The sequence below is a fragment of the Siniperca chuatsi genome, linkage group LG19, assembly GCF_020085105.1.
Source record: "Siniperca chuatsi isolate FFG_IHB_CAS linkage group LG19, ASM2008510v1, whole genome shotgun sequence".
In the NCBI taxonomy this organism is placed as follows: domain Eukaryota; kingdom Metazoa; phylum Chordata; class Actinopteri; order Centrarchiformes; family Sinipercidae; genus Siniperca; species Siniperca chuatsi.
Window position 1 is genome coordinate 27,174,197 of NC_058060.1, and position 16,873 is coordinate 27,191,069.

The following is a 16,873-nucleotide window of genomic DNA, read 5'->3' on the forward strand; positions in this document are numbered from 1 at the left end:
TGCTATACCTTGAACTGCTAACTACTAACCCCTAACCCTAATCCAGATACTCCTCCAACTGCAGTGTGGTAACAATATCACACCTGTCTGTTTCTCTGTAGCCAGGTAACTTTAGCACCGACCTGTCTCGCTCTGTTTTATACTCTGGTCCAGTTGACCCCGCCCAGTGGGTGGGGCTTCGGAAGACAGACGGAAAACTGCTCGACTACCTGAGGGTGAGGAGTGACATCACAACTAATCTCGCTTTATTCAGGCTGTGCTGTAGCACTGTTAGCTCTGATAACTTAGCATCATGCTAACCTTTCTCTACAGTATAACCTGATGATGATAGCACTGTTAGCCTTCGAGGTGACCATTTACAGACACCAGGAGCTCTACCGCCTCCGCCATAACAAAGTCCCACCACCCACCAGAACTCTGTTTCATGACATCACCAGGCGTCACCTGGACGACAGCGTACTGAGCTGTGTTAAGTACTTCCTCAACTATTTCTTCTACAAGTTTGGACTGGAGGTGAGATGCACACATATTAACATAGCAACAAGCTAACCTCTTTCTGTTTAAAAACATTCACACGCTCCTCCTCCTCAGACCTGCTTCCTGTTGGCCGTAAATGTGATTGGTCAGCGGATGGATCTGTTTGCTGTAGGTCACGCCTTCGGCCTCATCACTGTCCTCTTACGGCGCAGCAGGAAGCGCATTGCCTCAGTGTGGCCCAAGTACTGCTACTTCCTGTCGGGGCTGTTGTGTTTCCAGTACCTGCTGTGTATCGGATTCCCTCCTGCTGCCTGTAAAGGTACAAACTCACCTGAAGTTTAGAAACCATGTTAGCAAACTCAAAGGCTTTTATACTGAAAAGATTAAAGGGACAATATGTAAGATTTGGCCAGAATTTTAGTTTAAAACATTACAAAAATGAACTAACCTTATCAACAGAATGTGGGGAAGTAACAGTTATGACATCATGTCAAAGATGTCTATGTATTGAGTTGCAGGGATAGCAACTGAAATTAGCATGCTAACCTGCTAGCCCCAGCCCGTCTTGTGTTGTAATACCACCTGTGCCTGTGATAGTCCGATAATACAGCTCAGGTAGTTCCAGCTGGAAGATGTGTGCGAGTTACACAAGCGCTCTCAGCTTTTTTAGTCTAATAAATAAACACAAACTCACAAAATGTCAAGAACTACTTACCTAATCAGACAGAAAAATACAACCATACGCCTTCTGAATTCACATTTCTCTCTTTTACCGAACTATTACATCGTAAAACACACTTCATTCATTGACAGAATCAAAACTCACCAACACCATCTTGATTAGTCCTTAAACTGTTCCAACAATCACCATTTCTGGTTTGGTTGAAATAAATCCTTAATCCACCAAATTAGATGTGACAAATACTGTGGCTCTACACTCTGTCGCTGCCTCTTGGATGCCTGACCTTCCTCTCACTCCTCTCCCGGTTCACGCCTCTCCTGTCCCTGTCTGAATCTGCCGTGTCTCTGTCAGTCTCTAAGGCTGTGTTTGGTCCTGGTCTGGCCGTGTTCTCTGGGAGACTGCTGATCCCGGGCTGTTGCCCGCTTGCCTGACTCCGGTTCTGGTCAGCTAATAGCACCGTAACTAATTTAGCTGCACGGCTAACTGAACTAACTTGCTAACGGCAGCTAGCAGCAGTTATGACCTGATATGTGACATGCTGCATAGGACTAAACCAGAAAACTGTTATGAAGCTGATCATTTAGAGACCAGAATACATTTTGTAAAACACAAATATTCTGTGTTAAATCTCAAAATTCAGGAAAAACCTGAATATGTTTTAATAAAACCGCAAATTTCTTGAAGAACCTGATAAATTGATGAAAAATCTGAAACTATTTGTAATAGTAGGAACTCTTGTATTTTCAGATTATCCCTGGAGACCTCCGTCCTTCAACATGGACTCCAATGTGGTGAAGTGGCTCTACCTCCCTGATCACCTGACACCCCCAAACCCCCTCTTTCTCCTCTGTAAGATCATCATTGTTGTTAAGCAGTAAAACACTGAGAACGACAAACATTTTGTTTTCCTTCTTCAATATAAAACAGCCACATAAAGAGACATTTTGAGAACCAATCGTGTGTATATATAACAACTAATTATATTTATTTTTATATCTGAGTGTCAGGAGTAGTCTCAGAATTATATTAAAACATTGTGTATTATGATTAAATCACAAAATCTGGAAATCCAGGTTTCTGGTTTTATAAAAAAGTTCTGCAAACTGGAAAATTTGGGATTTGATCCAAAACATACTGAAAAACCCAAAATTAATTTGGAAATTGGAGGTTAAACCTGAAAATGACAAATACATGTTTACTGTTTATATCATGTAATTTATTTTCATTATATTTCTTACAGTCCAGCTGTGTGTTTCCTGATCTTTCAGATGATTTCTTACTCCTCCTCGGGGCCTCTCTGCAGCTGCAGGTGTTTGAGGAGGAGCTTCAGTCGTCAGTTCAGATCCTTGCAGGAGACAACAGCGAGCTGGACGGAGATGACGGACAGGTCTCTGATTCAATCAGACAACTTCGTCTCAACACTGTCCCTGACTTCATGATGTGCAGGTAAACTCCGCCAACTGTCCAACTGTCTGCCTGTCTGTCTGTATCTCTGCCTGTTTACCTGTTTGTCTGTCTGACCTCATGTGTGTGCAGGTCTTACCTGGACATGATGAAGGTGATCATCTTCAGCTACATGTTCTGGTTCGTCCTCACCATCATCTTCATCACCGGGACGACCAGGTGAGTGGGCGGAGCCGCAGGTCCCTGAATTATTGTTTCAAAGTAAAAGTGCTCAGTGCTCCTCAAATCAGAACCATAGGAGTCTGATTTAAAGAAACAAATAAAACCCTAAAAGTTTGGATAAGTCAAAGTTTGGATTACACCTGACTTTTTTGTAAAACCTGTAAAGTCACGGACAAAATTTTGCTCACCTGAAGATTTAAGATTAAGTTAAAATGTTTTTCACGAAAACCTAAACAATTTGATTACAGAAAGAAAGTGATAAGGACATGGACAATTCAAAGTAGGGAACAACTGAAAGCCTGTTTTCATTGGACAAATTGAGAAATCTTTCTGGAGGGTTCACTAGATGAAATGACTAGTTACAAGTGATTAAATTAAGTTTTGTACAGCTGGCTGTCCCCACAAAGGAGATTCAAATTTATCCAAATAATAAATCATATGTGACTAGGGATATTAAAAAAAGTTATAAATACAAGGGAAGTGGCTTTCAGAAACAATGATTTTAGAGCACTAAGACAGAAAAACAGCTGAAACTGTTTATGGAAGATGCTTTTAAAGCCATTAACCTCAAAAAGGTGTGGGATACCATGAAAACTATGGCAGGAATGTGATCTCAAACTAAACCTATTATGATGGACAATGAATTTTGTTTTGCCAATGACCTAAACCGTTTCTTACTAGATTTGAAACATTAGATAATTCTGGTAAGTGTACTGAAATACTTAAAACGATTATACCTGCTACTTCAGACAGAATTGAACGTTGGCTTCCGTAGACACACACACTATCCCTTTGTTATGGAAAACTTGGCACATAAAACCAGAATCAGAAATACTTTATTGATCCCTGAGGGGAAACTCTTTTGTTACAGCAGCTCACCTTTACGTCAGTGCACACAGGAATAGAAGTACTAAGCAAAAAAATATAATACACTATAATACAGGTCAGAGAATAAATTAAGAACCAAGTGGGTATAAGTATAAAATAAAATAAGTGAAGTACAAAGTGGGTTTACCGGTTGTTGATAATAATACGGTATAAGGTAATAGCGCATGAACTGTCAAGTTAAGTGTAGCTTATTAAGATTATAATGAGACGAAGGATATTGCACAGCAGTAATAGAGGTATGAATAAATAGGGAATTTTAAACTGAAAAGAGTATATCGCACAGGAGTATTAACACAGAATATTGCACAATTATGTCAAGTATTGCAGATATGTAATGATCAATGTCCAGTTTAATGACTTAGGGTCATACAGACTGACACTTAGAGGGAGGAGTTAAAGAGTTTGATGTCCACAGACAGGAATGACTTCCTGTGGTGCTTTTTGGGGGGAGGAGTCTTCCGCTGAAGGTACTCCTTTGTTTGACCAGCACGTCATGGAGTGGGTGGGAGACACTGTCCAAGGTGGCGTGTAGTTTGACCAGTATCCTCCTCTCTGACACCATCGCAAGAGAGTCCAGCTCCACCCCCACAATGTCACTGGCCTTACGGATCAGTTTGTTGAGTCTGTTAGTGTCCGCTACCCTCAGCCTGCTGCTCCAGCATGCAACAGCATACAGGATAGCACTGGCCACCACAGACTCATAAAACATCCTCAGCATTGTCCGGCAGATGTTGAAGGACCTCAGCCTCCTCAGAAAATAGAGGCGGCTTGCCTTGGCCCTTTGTAGATCCACAACCAGCTCCTTAGACTTTGTCGCATTGAGCTGCAGATGGTTCTGCTCACACCATGAGACAAACGAGGGGGGTATCCACCTGCATCGCTGCCAGTTTCTCACCCAGCAGGGCTGGCCGGATGGTGTTGCAAGCACTGGAGAAGTAAAAAAACATGATCCTCACCATGCTTACTGGCTTGTCCAGGTGGGTGTGGATGCGGTTCAGCAGGAAGATGATGGCTTCCTCTACTCCCAGCCGGGGCTGGTAGGTGAACTGAAGGGGGTCCAGGAGGGGTCTGACCATGGGTCGCAGCTGTTCCAGCACCAGTCTCTCCAGGGTCTTCATTATGTGGGAGGTCAGTGCCACCGGTCTGTAGTCCTTGGAGCCACTGGGACGCGGCGTCTTCGGCACAGGAACAAGGCAAAATATCTTCCACAGACCAGGGACCCTTTGAAGGCTCAGGTTGAAGACATGTTGAAGGACTCCACATAGCTGGGGGGCACAGGTTTTTAGCACCCCGGGGCTAACTCCATCGGGGCCTGCTGCTTTGTTTGAGTGGAGTTTCATCAGCTGTCCTCTCACCTGGTCAGCAGTCAGGCACACAGCAGAGGTTACAGGCGGGGGGGAGTCATTGTGTGAAGAGGGCCGTTAGCCTGATAGCCAGTTGAGGGGGAGTAGGTACTCTCCCAGGGAGATGGAGGAGGGGGGAGCAGAGTACTCAGAGGAGCTTGAGGGCCGACAGCAGCTGAGTTAGAGGGAGGATGAGCAGGAACCGGTGTGTCAAATCTGTTAAAGAACAGATTAAGTTCATTGGCCTTTTCCAAGCTGCCTTCAACTCCTCTGCTGCCAGTCGGTCTGAAGCCCATGATGCTCTTCATGCAGCTCCAGACCTCTCTCATGTTGTTTTGCTGGAGTTTCCACTCCAGCTTCCTCCTGTACTTCTCCTTGGCCTCCCTGATCTTCACCTTCAGGTCGGCCCTGAAAACCATTACCCAAAATAGCAATACCAATAGCCTTACCTCAGTGATTATGAAATTTCAAGAATATCTTGTCCGTACAACAAAAGAAACTCGATCCATACCAATTTGCTTATAAGCAGGGTTGTGGTACAGAAGATGCTGTTGCCACTCTGGTTCACATCATTTCTAAACATTTAGACAAACCCAACACCTATGCAAGAGCCCTCATTTTTCATCAGCTTTCAACACAATACAAGCGCATGCGTCCGTGTTTTGTGTGCCCGCCAGAGGCTTCGTCTTAAACCACCATAAATTGACATTTTAGCTAGTTTTTAAGCCACGTTTCTACGCTACACCGTTTTCCTGGCTATTGTTTAACATGGTAAAATTTTTTAGTCATCGGACATATCGATCTTAAGTGATTGTAAGCTAGGTGTCAACTCGACATGGTTTACCGGACTGCCTCCACTGCTGCTAGCTCAGCCAGGTTTGTTTTTAGCCTGGCGGCTAGGCTAGCCGGTTGCTTTTATTAAGGATTTTAAGCTTGTAAGCACTTTTACGGACTAACTGCAAGCGTGATGGCTGAGTGTGGATCTTGCCACTTTACCATCTCAAAGCTGAAGGAAAGTATTGCCTGTCTGGAAGCCGAGCTCAGAGAAAAAGAAAAGTTCTTCACTGTCGCCTTGGCAACCGGAATGCGACCATCCCATCTCGCTCCCTTGATTGCTCCTCTCCAGTACTGGACAATGATCCCACTCTTCTGTGGCTCGGCTCCATCTGTCGTATGTAGCACAGTATGAGGACCCAAATGCAGAAGACCAGGAAGCAGTATGTGGATAAGGTAGCAGGATGACTTCAATATTTATTTGGTGATGTAGCTTACAGGCAGTTACCGGCAGACAGACAGACAGGCAACAAACAGGTAACAGGCATGTAGACAGATACAGGTTCAGATAATGGAAAACGGGTTGCAGGCTGACAGTGGTCGAAACCAGGAAATAAGTCCAACAAGGCTAAACAAATCCGACAGGGAGCAGGCAACGTTCAAAGTCCAGAATCCAGACATGGTCCAAGGGAGACAAAGAATAATTCCAACAGAACTCACATAAAACAACTGCCTGGCCGCTTGACATAGGTACAATGGTACAATAAAAACTGCACATGACAGGAACAACGACCCGATAATGAACAAAGGAAAAGACCCAGACTAAATACGCTAAGGTAGGTGAGACAACGAAACACAGGTGCAAACAATCAAGCAGGGAAAGCAAACAAAGACAGGAAGTAAAACCACAAGACACACAAGGGGAGGAGAAAACTACTACAAAATACTAAAAATAAAACAGGAAATATGACAAAGCCTCAAACTATAACACCATCATCACTGGCGCCCCAGAGCATGAAGCCATTTCAGCTAAGCCTGAAGATCCGTGACTCCTCGTGGGTGCAATGCCCAAAGCAATGGCCAATTCTACTCCTTGCCGAGCCCAAGTGGATGCACAGTTGTCAGCGGGGGTGGTGAGAAGGCTCCGATGAGTTAGATTCCAAGGACAGACATGGTGCAAAGCGCCCGCCTCCCCCCTCCTTCACATTGAGACCTCCCGCTAGCAAACAGGTTTGACATCCTGGATACGCAGGACTTTCCTCCACTGGAAGGACGCTCCCATTTTCCAGTGGTCAAGTCTTCCTCCTCTTCTTGCCGTAAGTTACTGAAAGAGGCCGTGATCAGGAGAAGCTCTCCTGATCACATCAAACTCATTCCTGTAGCCACACCTTAGACCTAGTCTTTACTTTGGGCCTGAAAACTCCATCTGTGGAAATCAGGGACATGTTTGTATCTGATCACCTATGCATTGTTTTTAACTGTGAATTACAGGCTGCTAATACTGAATTACCCCGCTCTGAGTACACACGCGTCCTTAATGAGCATAGTGTCTCAAAATTCTGTACACTGCTCAATTCTCCTGGGAATGTGTTTCTGGTTCCTCCAACACCAACGATTTGGTTGATTCTTTTAACTACCTGTGTTCTTCAACCTTAGATCTCATAGCTCCTCTGAAAAATAGACCAAACTCAAAGACTAGAAAACAGCCATGGTTAAATGACAGTATTCAAAGCTGTAAAAGGAAATGCAGAAGAGCAGAATGCAGATGGGAGAAATCAGGTCTCCAGGTCCACTTTGTGGCCATGAAAGAGTTATTACTCCTTTATAATAGGATGGTGAAGGATGCAAGAACATGTTATTTCTCTGCACTTATTTCTGCCCATCAGCACAAAACCAGATTTCTATTTAAGACTGTAAATTAGTTAGTTAACCCAGCCTCTTCTTGTGGCTCTGCTGATTGTGATGCTGATTGTGAAAAGTTTCTTTTGCACTTTGCTGGAAAGGTGGAGTTAATAAGATCTGGTATTGCCCCCAATCCTACCTTTTTAGATGTGGATCACCCGCTCAGGGATACTCTGTTACTCTGCCTGAACTCGCAGACATCATGTCTCTTATGAGAGTATCCTCCAGCCCTCTGGACAAAATCCCAACTAGGTTTTTATTGGAAGTCATGGATTGTATTGCGCCCCATTTGTTAACTAATTTTAACAGCTCGCTGTCTACTGGCTGCATCCCAAATTACTTTAAAACTGCTTGTGTCCAGCCAGTCCTAAAACCTGTGCTTGATCCTACCCTACCCTGGATAATTATCGTCCGATCTCCAAACTGCTTTTTATTTCCAAGCAATACCTTCCAAAAAGTTCCAATCTGGTTTTCGTCAGCACCACAGCACTGAGACAGCCCTTCTCAAAGTCACTAATGACCTTTTAATGAATGCCGACGCAGGCATGTGTTCAATTCTTGTGCTGCTTTTGACTCTACTGATCATGGCATTCTTCTAGATACACTGAGGCACTGCGTGGGCATATCTTGCACTGCACTAGACTGGTTCTCATCTTATCTGTCCAATAGGAAATTCTGTGTCACCATTAATAACTACATGTCATCCTTCTCCCATATCAAGTACGGTGTGCCTCAAGGTTCAATTCTGTGTCTAATACTGTTCTCCCCATATATGCTCTCCTTGGGTGATGTCATCCGCAGACATGGTATTTCTTTTCATTGTTATGCGGATGACACATAGTTGTACCTCCCTGTTAAGCCCACTGACATTAGTACGCCGAGTTCTCTGCAGGACTGCCTGTCTGACATAAAAAATTGGATGTCGATAAATTTTCTTCAGCTCAACTCAAATAAAACTCAAATAAAACCTTGTTATTGACCCTAACACATCACTAAACAAATACTACCATCTACTAGTTACCTGTCATAACATATCAAGTCTGTTGCAAGAAATATTGGTGTCCTTTTTGATAGCAATTTATGTTTTGAGCAACATGTCACTAAGCTTGTCCAATCATGTTTTTATCACCTCAGAAGTTAACTATTTTAAATTTTAGAGGTGTAGAAACTTTTGTACATGCTTTTATCTCTTCATGCCTTGATTATTGTAACAGTCTGTTCACTTATCTTAATCAAAAAACTTTGAAACGACTGCAGACTGTACAGAACTCAGCTGCTAGGCTTTTAACCAGGACCAAGAGGTACGATCACATCACACCTGTTTTAGCCTCTTTACATTGGCTCCCTGTTTGCTTTAGGATTGATTTTAAGATCTTATCGATTACTTTTAGGGCTCTTCATGGCCTTGCTCCAGACTATATTTTAGACCTTGTAATCCCTTATGAACCTTCACGTACTTTGAGATCTTCGGGCAGGGGTCTCCTGTCTGTTCCTGAGTCCAGGATGAAAACTAAGGGGGGCAGAGCTTTTGCCATCAGGGCCCCGAGGCTCTGGAATAACTTGCCTAAAAAAATTAGGTTGTCTGAGTCAGTGTCTTCTTTTAGGTCTCTTCTCAAGACACATTTTTAGTAGAAACAGGCCACCAGGTAACCCATACAGAAGAAAAAAGCATATCCTAATTTTACCTGAGCTGTCTATTTTATTGTTTTTTTAAATGTATTTTATCATTCACTGTGGTATTTATTTCGCTCTCTGTGAAGTACTTTGTTTTGATAAGTGCTCTATAAATAAAGTTTTATTATTATTATTATTATTATTATTATAAGCAGTCATTTTGGTATAAAAAATGGTCCAGTGGGAACTAAATCACTATTTGATTCATTGGTATGCCTCATTTCTCACTAAATCCAGGTTGTAAAGGTGAACAAAACCCTTTCATCTGCCATCACGACCAATGTTGGCCCCCCAGGGTTGTGTGAGTTCAGCCATGCTTTTCACTTTCTATATCAACGATTGCCATACAGATACACCAAATCAATACATTCTAAAGTATTCTGATGATACAGCTCTAATATCTTTGTTAAGTAATTCAGGCAACCCTGGGCTGCACCAACATGGCTGAAAGACTGTAGGCCAACCCTTTCAGAAACTCTATGAATCAGCCTACCATAATATTAAGGCTGGCCAACAACATTGTTTCTTACCCCAACCGTGTCCTGAACAGTGAATACAGATTGTTACCATCAAACCGGAGATACAGGGTTCCCTGATTTAATAAGATTAGATTGAAGCACTGGTTTGAACAACAGTCAATCCCTAAAATTAAATATGGAGCTTAATCCCAGATCACGTGTACGCTGAAGGGCCTTGAATATTGTGCTCTGTGATTGTAATGTTATGTTAAATGTATGTATCTTTGTTCCTTGCCTCAATTTTTGTCTTTTCTGTGATGTTGCAAATGGAGCTGCTGTGATGCAAGAAACATTTCAGACTTGACCTGACAAAGTATTTTCATCATCGTCAAACTGGGAAATTTGAGATTACAACCCCACATTTTTATGTTAAAACTGAAAGACTGTGATTAGACCTGACTCTTTTGATAAAACCTGCAAAGTCAGGATTAAATTCAACCCTTTCTGGTAACAATACAATTTGAGAACTTTTTTTTTTTTTTTAGAACTAAATGTTTTGTAAAACATGGAAATTCTGGGTTAAACTAAAAACTTTTGTTAAAAAAAAATGTTAGCCTGAAAATTTGGGATTAACCCTAACCCTTTTGTAAAATCAAAAGATTGGTATTAAATTAATTAAACCCTGTAAATTCATGGATTAATCTAAAAAAAAAAGCTCTTAACTGAAACAGAAAATTTGAGTTAACCACAAAATCTGTCACATTAAACCAGATTTAAAAAAAAAAATAAAACCTGAAAAGTTGGCATTAAATTAAAAACTTTCAGGTAATAAGAAAATTTGAGATCAAGATAAAAATAAAATGGCAAAACCCTAAAAACAGGTTGGTGGACCTTTATGCTCTCAGATAAAAAAAAATGGAAATTCAGGATTAAAACCCCAAAATTCCAGAAAACAATGTTTTGATATCTGACAATTGGGATTAATCCCAAAACATTTTTGTAAAATCTTTGTAAAAGGCAAGAGATTAAACCTAAACAAAATTTAACAAAAAACCCTGAAAAATCTGGAAGAACGCACACATTCAGGAAAAAATGAAAACTTTTGCAAAACCCCCCACACTTACAATTAAATCCAAACTGTTATGAAAAACTGATAGTTTCAGATTAAACCTGAAAATTCTTGAAAACCTTAAAATGAATTGAACCAGACTATAAAGTAATTGTATGGCCTTCTGTTTAAAATGGTTCACCTTCTTTTAATGATCAGAAGAATTTTCTGTTTAACCACAACAGAAAAAGAAAGAAAAAGTTAGCTTAATACCAACCACTTTTCTACTTCCTGTTCCAGGATCAGTATCTTCTGTATGGGTTACCTGGTGGCCTGTTTCTACTTCCTGTTGGTGGGCGGAGACCTGCTGCTGAAACCAGTCAAATCCATCCTGGTATACTGGGACTGTCTGATTGGCTACAACGTGTTCGTCATTACCATGAAGAATATTCTGTCGGTAAGATGCATCATCACCACACAATCGTCGTCATACTGATATTTACCAATGTACTCAGAGTAACAAAAAGTGAAACTATCCTTAATACCATGTCCTTCTGTGTGTTCAGATCCTGGCCTGTGGTTTCATTAAGTCGTTGGTGTTGAATCACTGTTGGCTGATTCAGCTCTTCAGTCTTGCCTGCACCATCAAAGGATACACCAAACGTATGTAAACCGTCTGTCTGTCTAACTGTCTGTCTGTTTATCATTGACAGTTTATTTGAATGTTAATGATAATGTGATAATTATATTTGGACCATACATCTTTACAGAGCAGATGAATGATACTTTTAAACGAGTCAGAGTCAGAGAATTAGACAATTGAGAGTAAGCCCACCGAGTCAAAACAGCACAGAGCAATAGAGTCTGGTAAAAACTCTCTACCTGTCTCTGTCTGTCTGTTGTTTGTGTTGCTGTTTATATACGTCACTTCTGCAGCGGAGCAGCAGAGCAGTAAACAGTGTGAGTTGCCGAGCGACGAGGCGGGGATCATCTGGGACGGCGTCTGTTTCTGTTTCCTGTTGCTGCAGAGGAGAGTCTTCAGGAGTCACTACTTCCTGTATGTGGTCCTGGACCTGCAAAATACACAACTACTGGCCTCCAGGTACACACTCACACATAAACGCACGTACATTAACACAGACAGAGTCACATGATGTTAATGTGTGTGTGTGTTGCAGGGGGGCGGAGCTCTTTGAGGCATCCACAGTGAAAGCTGTCAGAGCGAGACTGGAAGTGGAGAAGACGTCCATGGACCTGCTGAAGAGACAGTAAGACACAAACACAGCTGCAGTCAAGACCAAGTCCAAGCAGTTCAGAGACTGAGTCATGACTGAGTCAAAATACCCACAAGACTTAGACGAGTCCAAGCAGTTAGGAGATCGAGTCAAGAACAAATCCAAACATGCCCAAGACTGAGAAAAGTCCAGAGCAAAACATCAAATCACCCACAACACCAAGACAAGTCAGAGTCCAAAGGGGCTTAAGACGGTGATGACGAGACTGAGACAAGTCTGATTCAAAACACAGAGACAAGTCCTAAATGTTAGCATATTGATTGGCGTGACCAAGGTGCTAATACACTGTGATAGACCTTGGTCACGCCAATCATATGCTAATCAGGTACTTAACAGTGATGAGGGAGGTGCAGCCAGAAAACAATAGGCCTGATTACTGATTACTGGGCCATCATGGAAACAATTAGGTCAGTTTCAGGTGAAACTAGCTAATCAACAGATACTCAGGTATATTCCTTCCTGAGGGCAGGGCTTATGTAACACAGAGTAGCTTAAATTTCTGAGTTCCCGTCCCATTTTTTCACAATTGAGAATGACTTCCGGATGGGAGCCGAAATGTCTTGATTCTGAAAATGGTGTCCAGATGACCACGACTGAAACCTTTTCTACGATAGACCACTCCTGGACGAATGAGGGACTACACCGTCTTCTCTATGAAGCAGAGTTTGAATAGAGTGGAGATAGGGGTGACAGACATTAAATGTTACATTTTATATTGAAAAGTAGTTGTATTTAGGCTGTATTTAAATCTATCCTGTATTGTATTTTTATGCAATTAAATATTTTAATACATATTTTTATTGTTTTCAAACAAGCAATCAATTAATAAAGTAATATTCTGAAATGAGGCAATAAGGAAAGTTTTGTTAAAAATATAATCAGTTTATTGGATTAGAATGTATGAGTATTAAGACTGTTCCCAAAAGGCATTTATCAGATATTAGATAATGTGTTCCTGCCGTGTCACTGCACCTTCAGCGGATGAGAAATACTCTGTGAACCTCTCCCTGATGGTGATAGCCTCTCGTGAGGCGTTATTGCTGCTCATTCGGCTGAGGTGCCCCATTGCCCTGATGCTACACATGGATGGTCCTCCTGTCAGGCTTTTACTACTTTCTTTGCCACTCCTAGTACTCGCCTGTACAGCCGTTGTGTAGATAGTATACCAAATGTGCATTCCACCATACATCTGGCTCAGAACAGCCTGTAGTTGTAGAGACTTTTTTCTATCCCTATGTTTTGGCCAGGATGTGGTTGCTTCATCAGCAACAAACATGTGTGGCATAGAACCGAGATGTTCCATGCCAGGGAGAAGTGTGTCATCTGATACGTCAAGACTGCCCTGACAAAGAGCTCTTCCAAATGCTGAAATTCCACATCCGGTGGAAATTAGCTGCAATTTCTCTCTAGCATTCCCTGTTAGGTGGTGGTATGTATTCTCCCACCAGGTTATCCCACATGGCTTCACACACATTAACAATGCCGGCAACTGTGGAGGGACCCACATGGTAACTGAAGGCAGTGGTCTTAAAGGAATCTCCAGTTGCAAGATACATGTAACAAACAGTGTTGGAATGTAACTAAGTACATTCACTCAATACTGTCCTTAAGTACAATTTAAAGGTACTTGTACTTTGAGTATTTCCATTTTATGCTACTTTGTACTTATACTCCACTACATTTTGGAGGCAAATATTGCACTTTTTACCCCACTACATTTATTTGACATTAGTTACTAGTTACCTTGTAGATTCAGATTATTAATACAAAATATAAATCAACTAATAAATTCTAATATATTCTTATGGATTAAGGCACCCAGCAGTATATAAAGTACCTAAATTTAGCCCCACCTGCAACATTATTGATGTTGGGATTTAGAATGGTGAAAGGGTTAAACCAAATTGTGTAGGTACAATCCATTAAATTTGGTCCTCAAAAAAAAGTCCTCGGGGGCACCGCCCTTAAACAAGGGGAAAATTATAAATTACACTAAACTATCAATTTGGAACTCTGATTAATAATTCAATTAATAACTATAACCAAAATTACATTTAATAGCTAGTAGGTTGAAATATTTTAAGTTCAACATAGAAGAGGTTGGCAAATTATTCACTCTTGTGCAACATAAAAGAAACCAGCATAATTATACACAAGCATTTATTAAAAGATAAAGCAAAAAACACACCATGAAGTCTAACACTAAATGCACTAAACTACAGAACAAAGAGGGTGTGTGGGTGGGTGTGTGGGGGATCCAAAATGGCTGCTTGGATCCAAAATGGCATTAAAAAAAGAAATCTAATTGAAAATGGGGACTGAGCAGCGGCTGCATGGTTAAACAAAGAAAGGCCGCCGCCAGAGTGTGGCTCTGTTAAAGGTCAAATTGGAGTTGATGTGTGTGATCGGTGTAGGATAATAGTGCCCAGTTAAAAGAGAGTTAGTTAGCATGCAAAGACTGTCTGTGTGAAGCATAACATTAACTATCAGAATTAGAATCAGATTCAGAAATACTTCATTGATCCCCGAGGGGAAACTCTTTAGCTACAGCAGCTCACCTTTACGTCAGTGCACACAGGAATAGAAGCACTAGCAAAAAATATAATACACTATAATACAGGTCAGAAAATAAATTAAGTACCAAGTGGGTATAAGTATAAAATAAAATAAGTGAAGTACAAAGTGGGTTTACCGGTTGATGATAATAATACGGTATGAGGTAATAGTGCATGAACTGTCAAGTTAAGTGTAGCTTATTAAGATTATAATGAGACGGAGGATATTGCACAGCAGTAATAGAGGTATGAGTAATATCAATATCAATAAATCGGGAATTTTAAACTAAAAAGAGTATATTGCACAGGAGTATTACACAGAATATTGCACAATTATGTCAAGTATTGCAGAGATGTAATGATCAATGTCCAGTTTAATGACTTAGGGTCATATAGACTAACACTTAGAGAGAGGAGTTAAAGAGTTTGTTGGCCACAGGCAGGAATGACTTCCTGTGGCGCTCTGTGGTGCTTTTTGGACAAAAACATCAACTTCTGCAGAGGGGGAACCGGTTGCTCTGTCTGTTCTCCTCATGTTAGGTCTTAAAGTTAGCTGGCAGACTTTGTGTGGTAGCCTTTGGCACTAACTAAGTATTGTTGCAGAAATATTACGCAGGCCCTTGCATCGCTGCTGTAAGAGAGAGTTTGGTTCTGCTGTGTGTCTGCTCCAAGCAGAGTTAGGGTTAGCTGTCCACCAGGCACACTGGTGGACAGCTGCTGCTGAGCAGCAGTGCTGTAGTAGACTTCCGGATGGGAACCGAAATGTCTTGATTCTGAAAACAGTGTCCAGATGACTATGACTGAAACCTTTTCTACGATGGAACACTCCTGGACGCATGAGGGACTACACCGTCATAACATAGGAGGATTTATATTAAGGCCATTCCTAGATTTGGCATGTGAATAACTGGCTGAAACTGGGTTGTACCAACAAGGATTAATTTAATCTAAAATGATATGTTAAAACAAGTAGCCATCACTTGGCAGAGATGTTCAATAATTTTAATATTATAAATAAAATATTAATCCTTCATGGCCCAGCCGCATAGACCAGATAATCACTGGCAAAAGATTATTTCAGATTAGCGTTATCTGTTTGGAAAAAAATAATTAAATTCATTCAACATTCAACAGTAGTTGTGCCGGAGAGATGGTTTCACAGCAGACACCCTGTTTTTTAATACTCGGGACAGATTTTCTCAGAAAAAATTCAAACTGGGGTCTGTCCTCTCTGAAATAAGCTTTGAACCTCCCATCATCCAGATGAAGCTCCTTGATGAGTTGGGGAAATTCTCTGTATTTTTTTTTTGGCTTGTAGGACGGTATGCACCCAGACACAGCAAGGATTTTTTTCTCCACAGACAAATAGAGCAGTAAAGCTACTGTGAGGGATTTACGATGCTAGAAATCCATTTATCTTAATTTTGACTATTTTCTCGGTTAAATTCGTTCAGTCAGTTGCTAAATTATAACAACTTTTCAGCGTGAAATGGTCAAATCATCAGACCGCCGCAGACCACTTGTGATATAGACCGGGTTTGGTTGCTTAGTAGTGCAACCTCCCAAATAGCATTGGTAAAAGGATGAAAGCAGCGCAGCTGGCATTCCATGCATTTTAGATGCGACATGTGAACAGGCCCAAAGATGACCACAACCTTTTCAAATGTAATAGAAAATATGTCACCTTTTTATAGTTGGGCCAATTTGGTAGCAATCAAAACCCTGGCAAGGCCAGACAATTCCAGATCTAACCTCCCTAGAGACAGAGACAAAACAGGATTAAGACCGAGACGAGTCCAAGTCAAAACACTGAGACTGAGACAGGTCCTTGTCAAAACACTATTGAGACTGAGATGAGTCAGAGTCAAAACACAGAAACCAAGACTAGTCTGAGTCATAACGTCAGCTAGGTCGAGTCAAGTCTGACTCAAAACATCCATGAGACTGGTTCAAGATTAGTCTCGAGACTGGACTGGAGACCAAGATAGGACTCACTTGCACAACAGGTGTAGACACCCTGACTCGATAAGGTCTGGACTTGGACATCGTGTTTAAACATCATGCATCAAGTCGCTGCTTCACACAGTTAATCAAATCTTGTCCATGAATTCCTGGAACAGGTGTTGATGGACCCACCTGTGTTTGTCCTGA

The 16,873-nt window shown here is 41.4% G+C and overlaps 1 protein-coding gene across 1 annotated transcript in view; it reads left to right on the forward strand.

Annotated features, from left to right (window-relative positions):
- Positions 1 to 16,873, forward strand: part of LOC122866769 (piezo-type mechanosensitive ion channel component 2-like) — a 77,662-nt gene that overhangs the window by 37,280 nt on the left and 23,509 nt on the right. The window contains exons 20-29 of the mRNA XM_044176853.1: positions 102 to 215; positions 313 to 513; positions 592 to 796; positions 1,907 to 2,008; positions 2,428 to 2,605; positions 2,696 to 2,782; positions 11,173 to 11,329; positions 11,439 to 11,535; positions 11,809 to 11,974; positions 12,051 to 12,140. Of these exons, the coding sequence (XP_044032788.1) occupies positions 102 to 215; positions 313 to 513; positions 592 to 796; positions 1,907 to 2,008; positions 2,428 to 2,605; positions 2,696 to 2,782; positions 11,173 to 11,329; positions 11,439 to 11,535; positions 11,809 to 11,974; positions 12,051 to 12,140 (1,397 nt within the window). The remainder of the gene's footprint in view (positions 1 to 101; positions 216 to 312; positions 514 to 591; positions 797 to 1,906; positions 2,009 to 2,427; positions 2,606 to 2,695; positions 2,783 to 11,172; positions 11,330 to 11,438; positions 11,536 to 11,808; positions 11,975 to 12,050; positions 12,141 to 16,873) is intronic.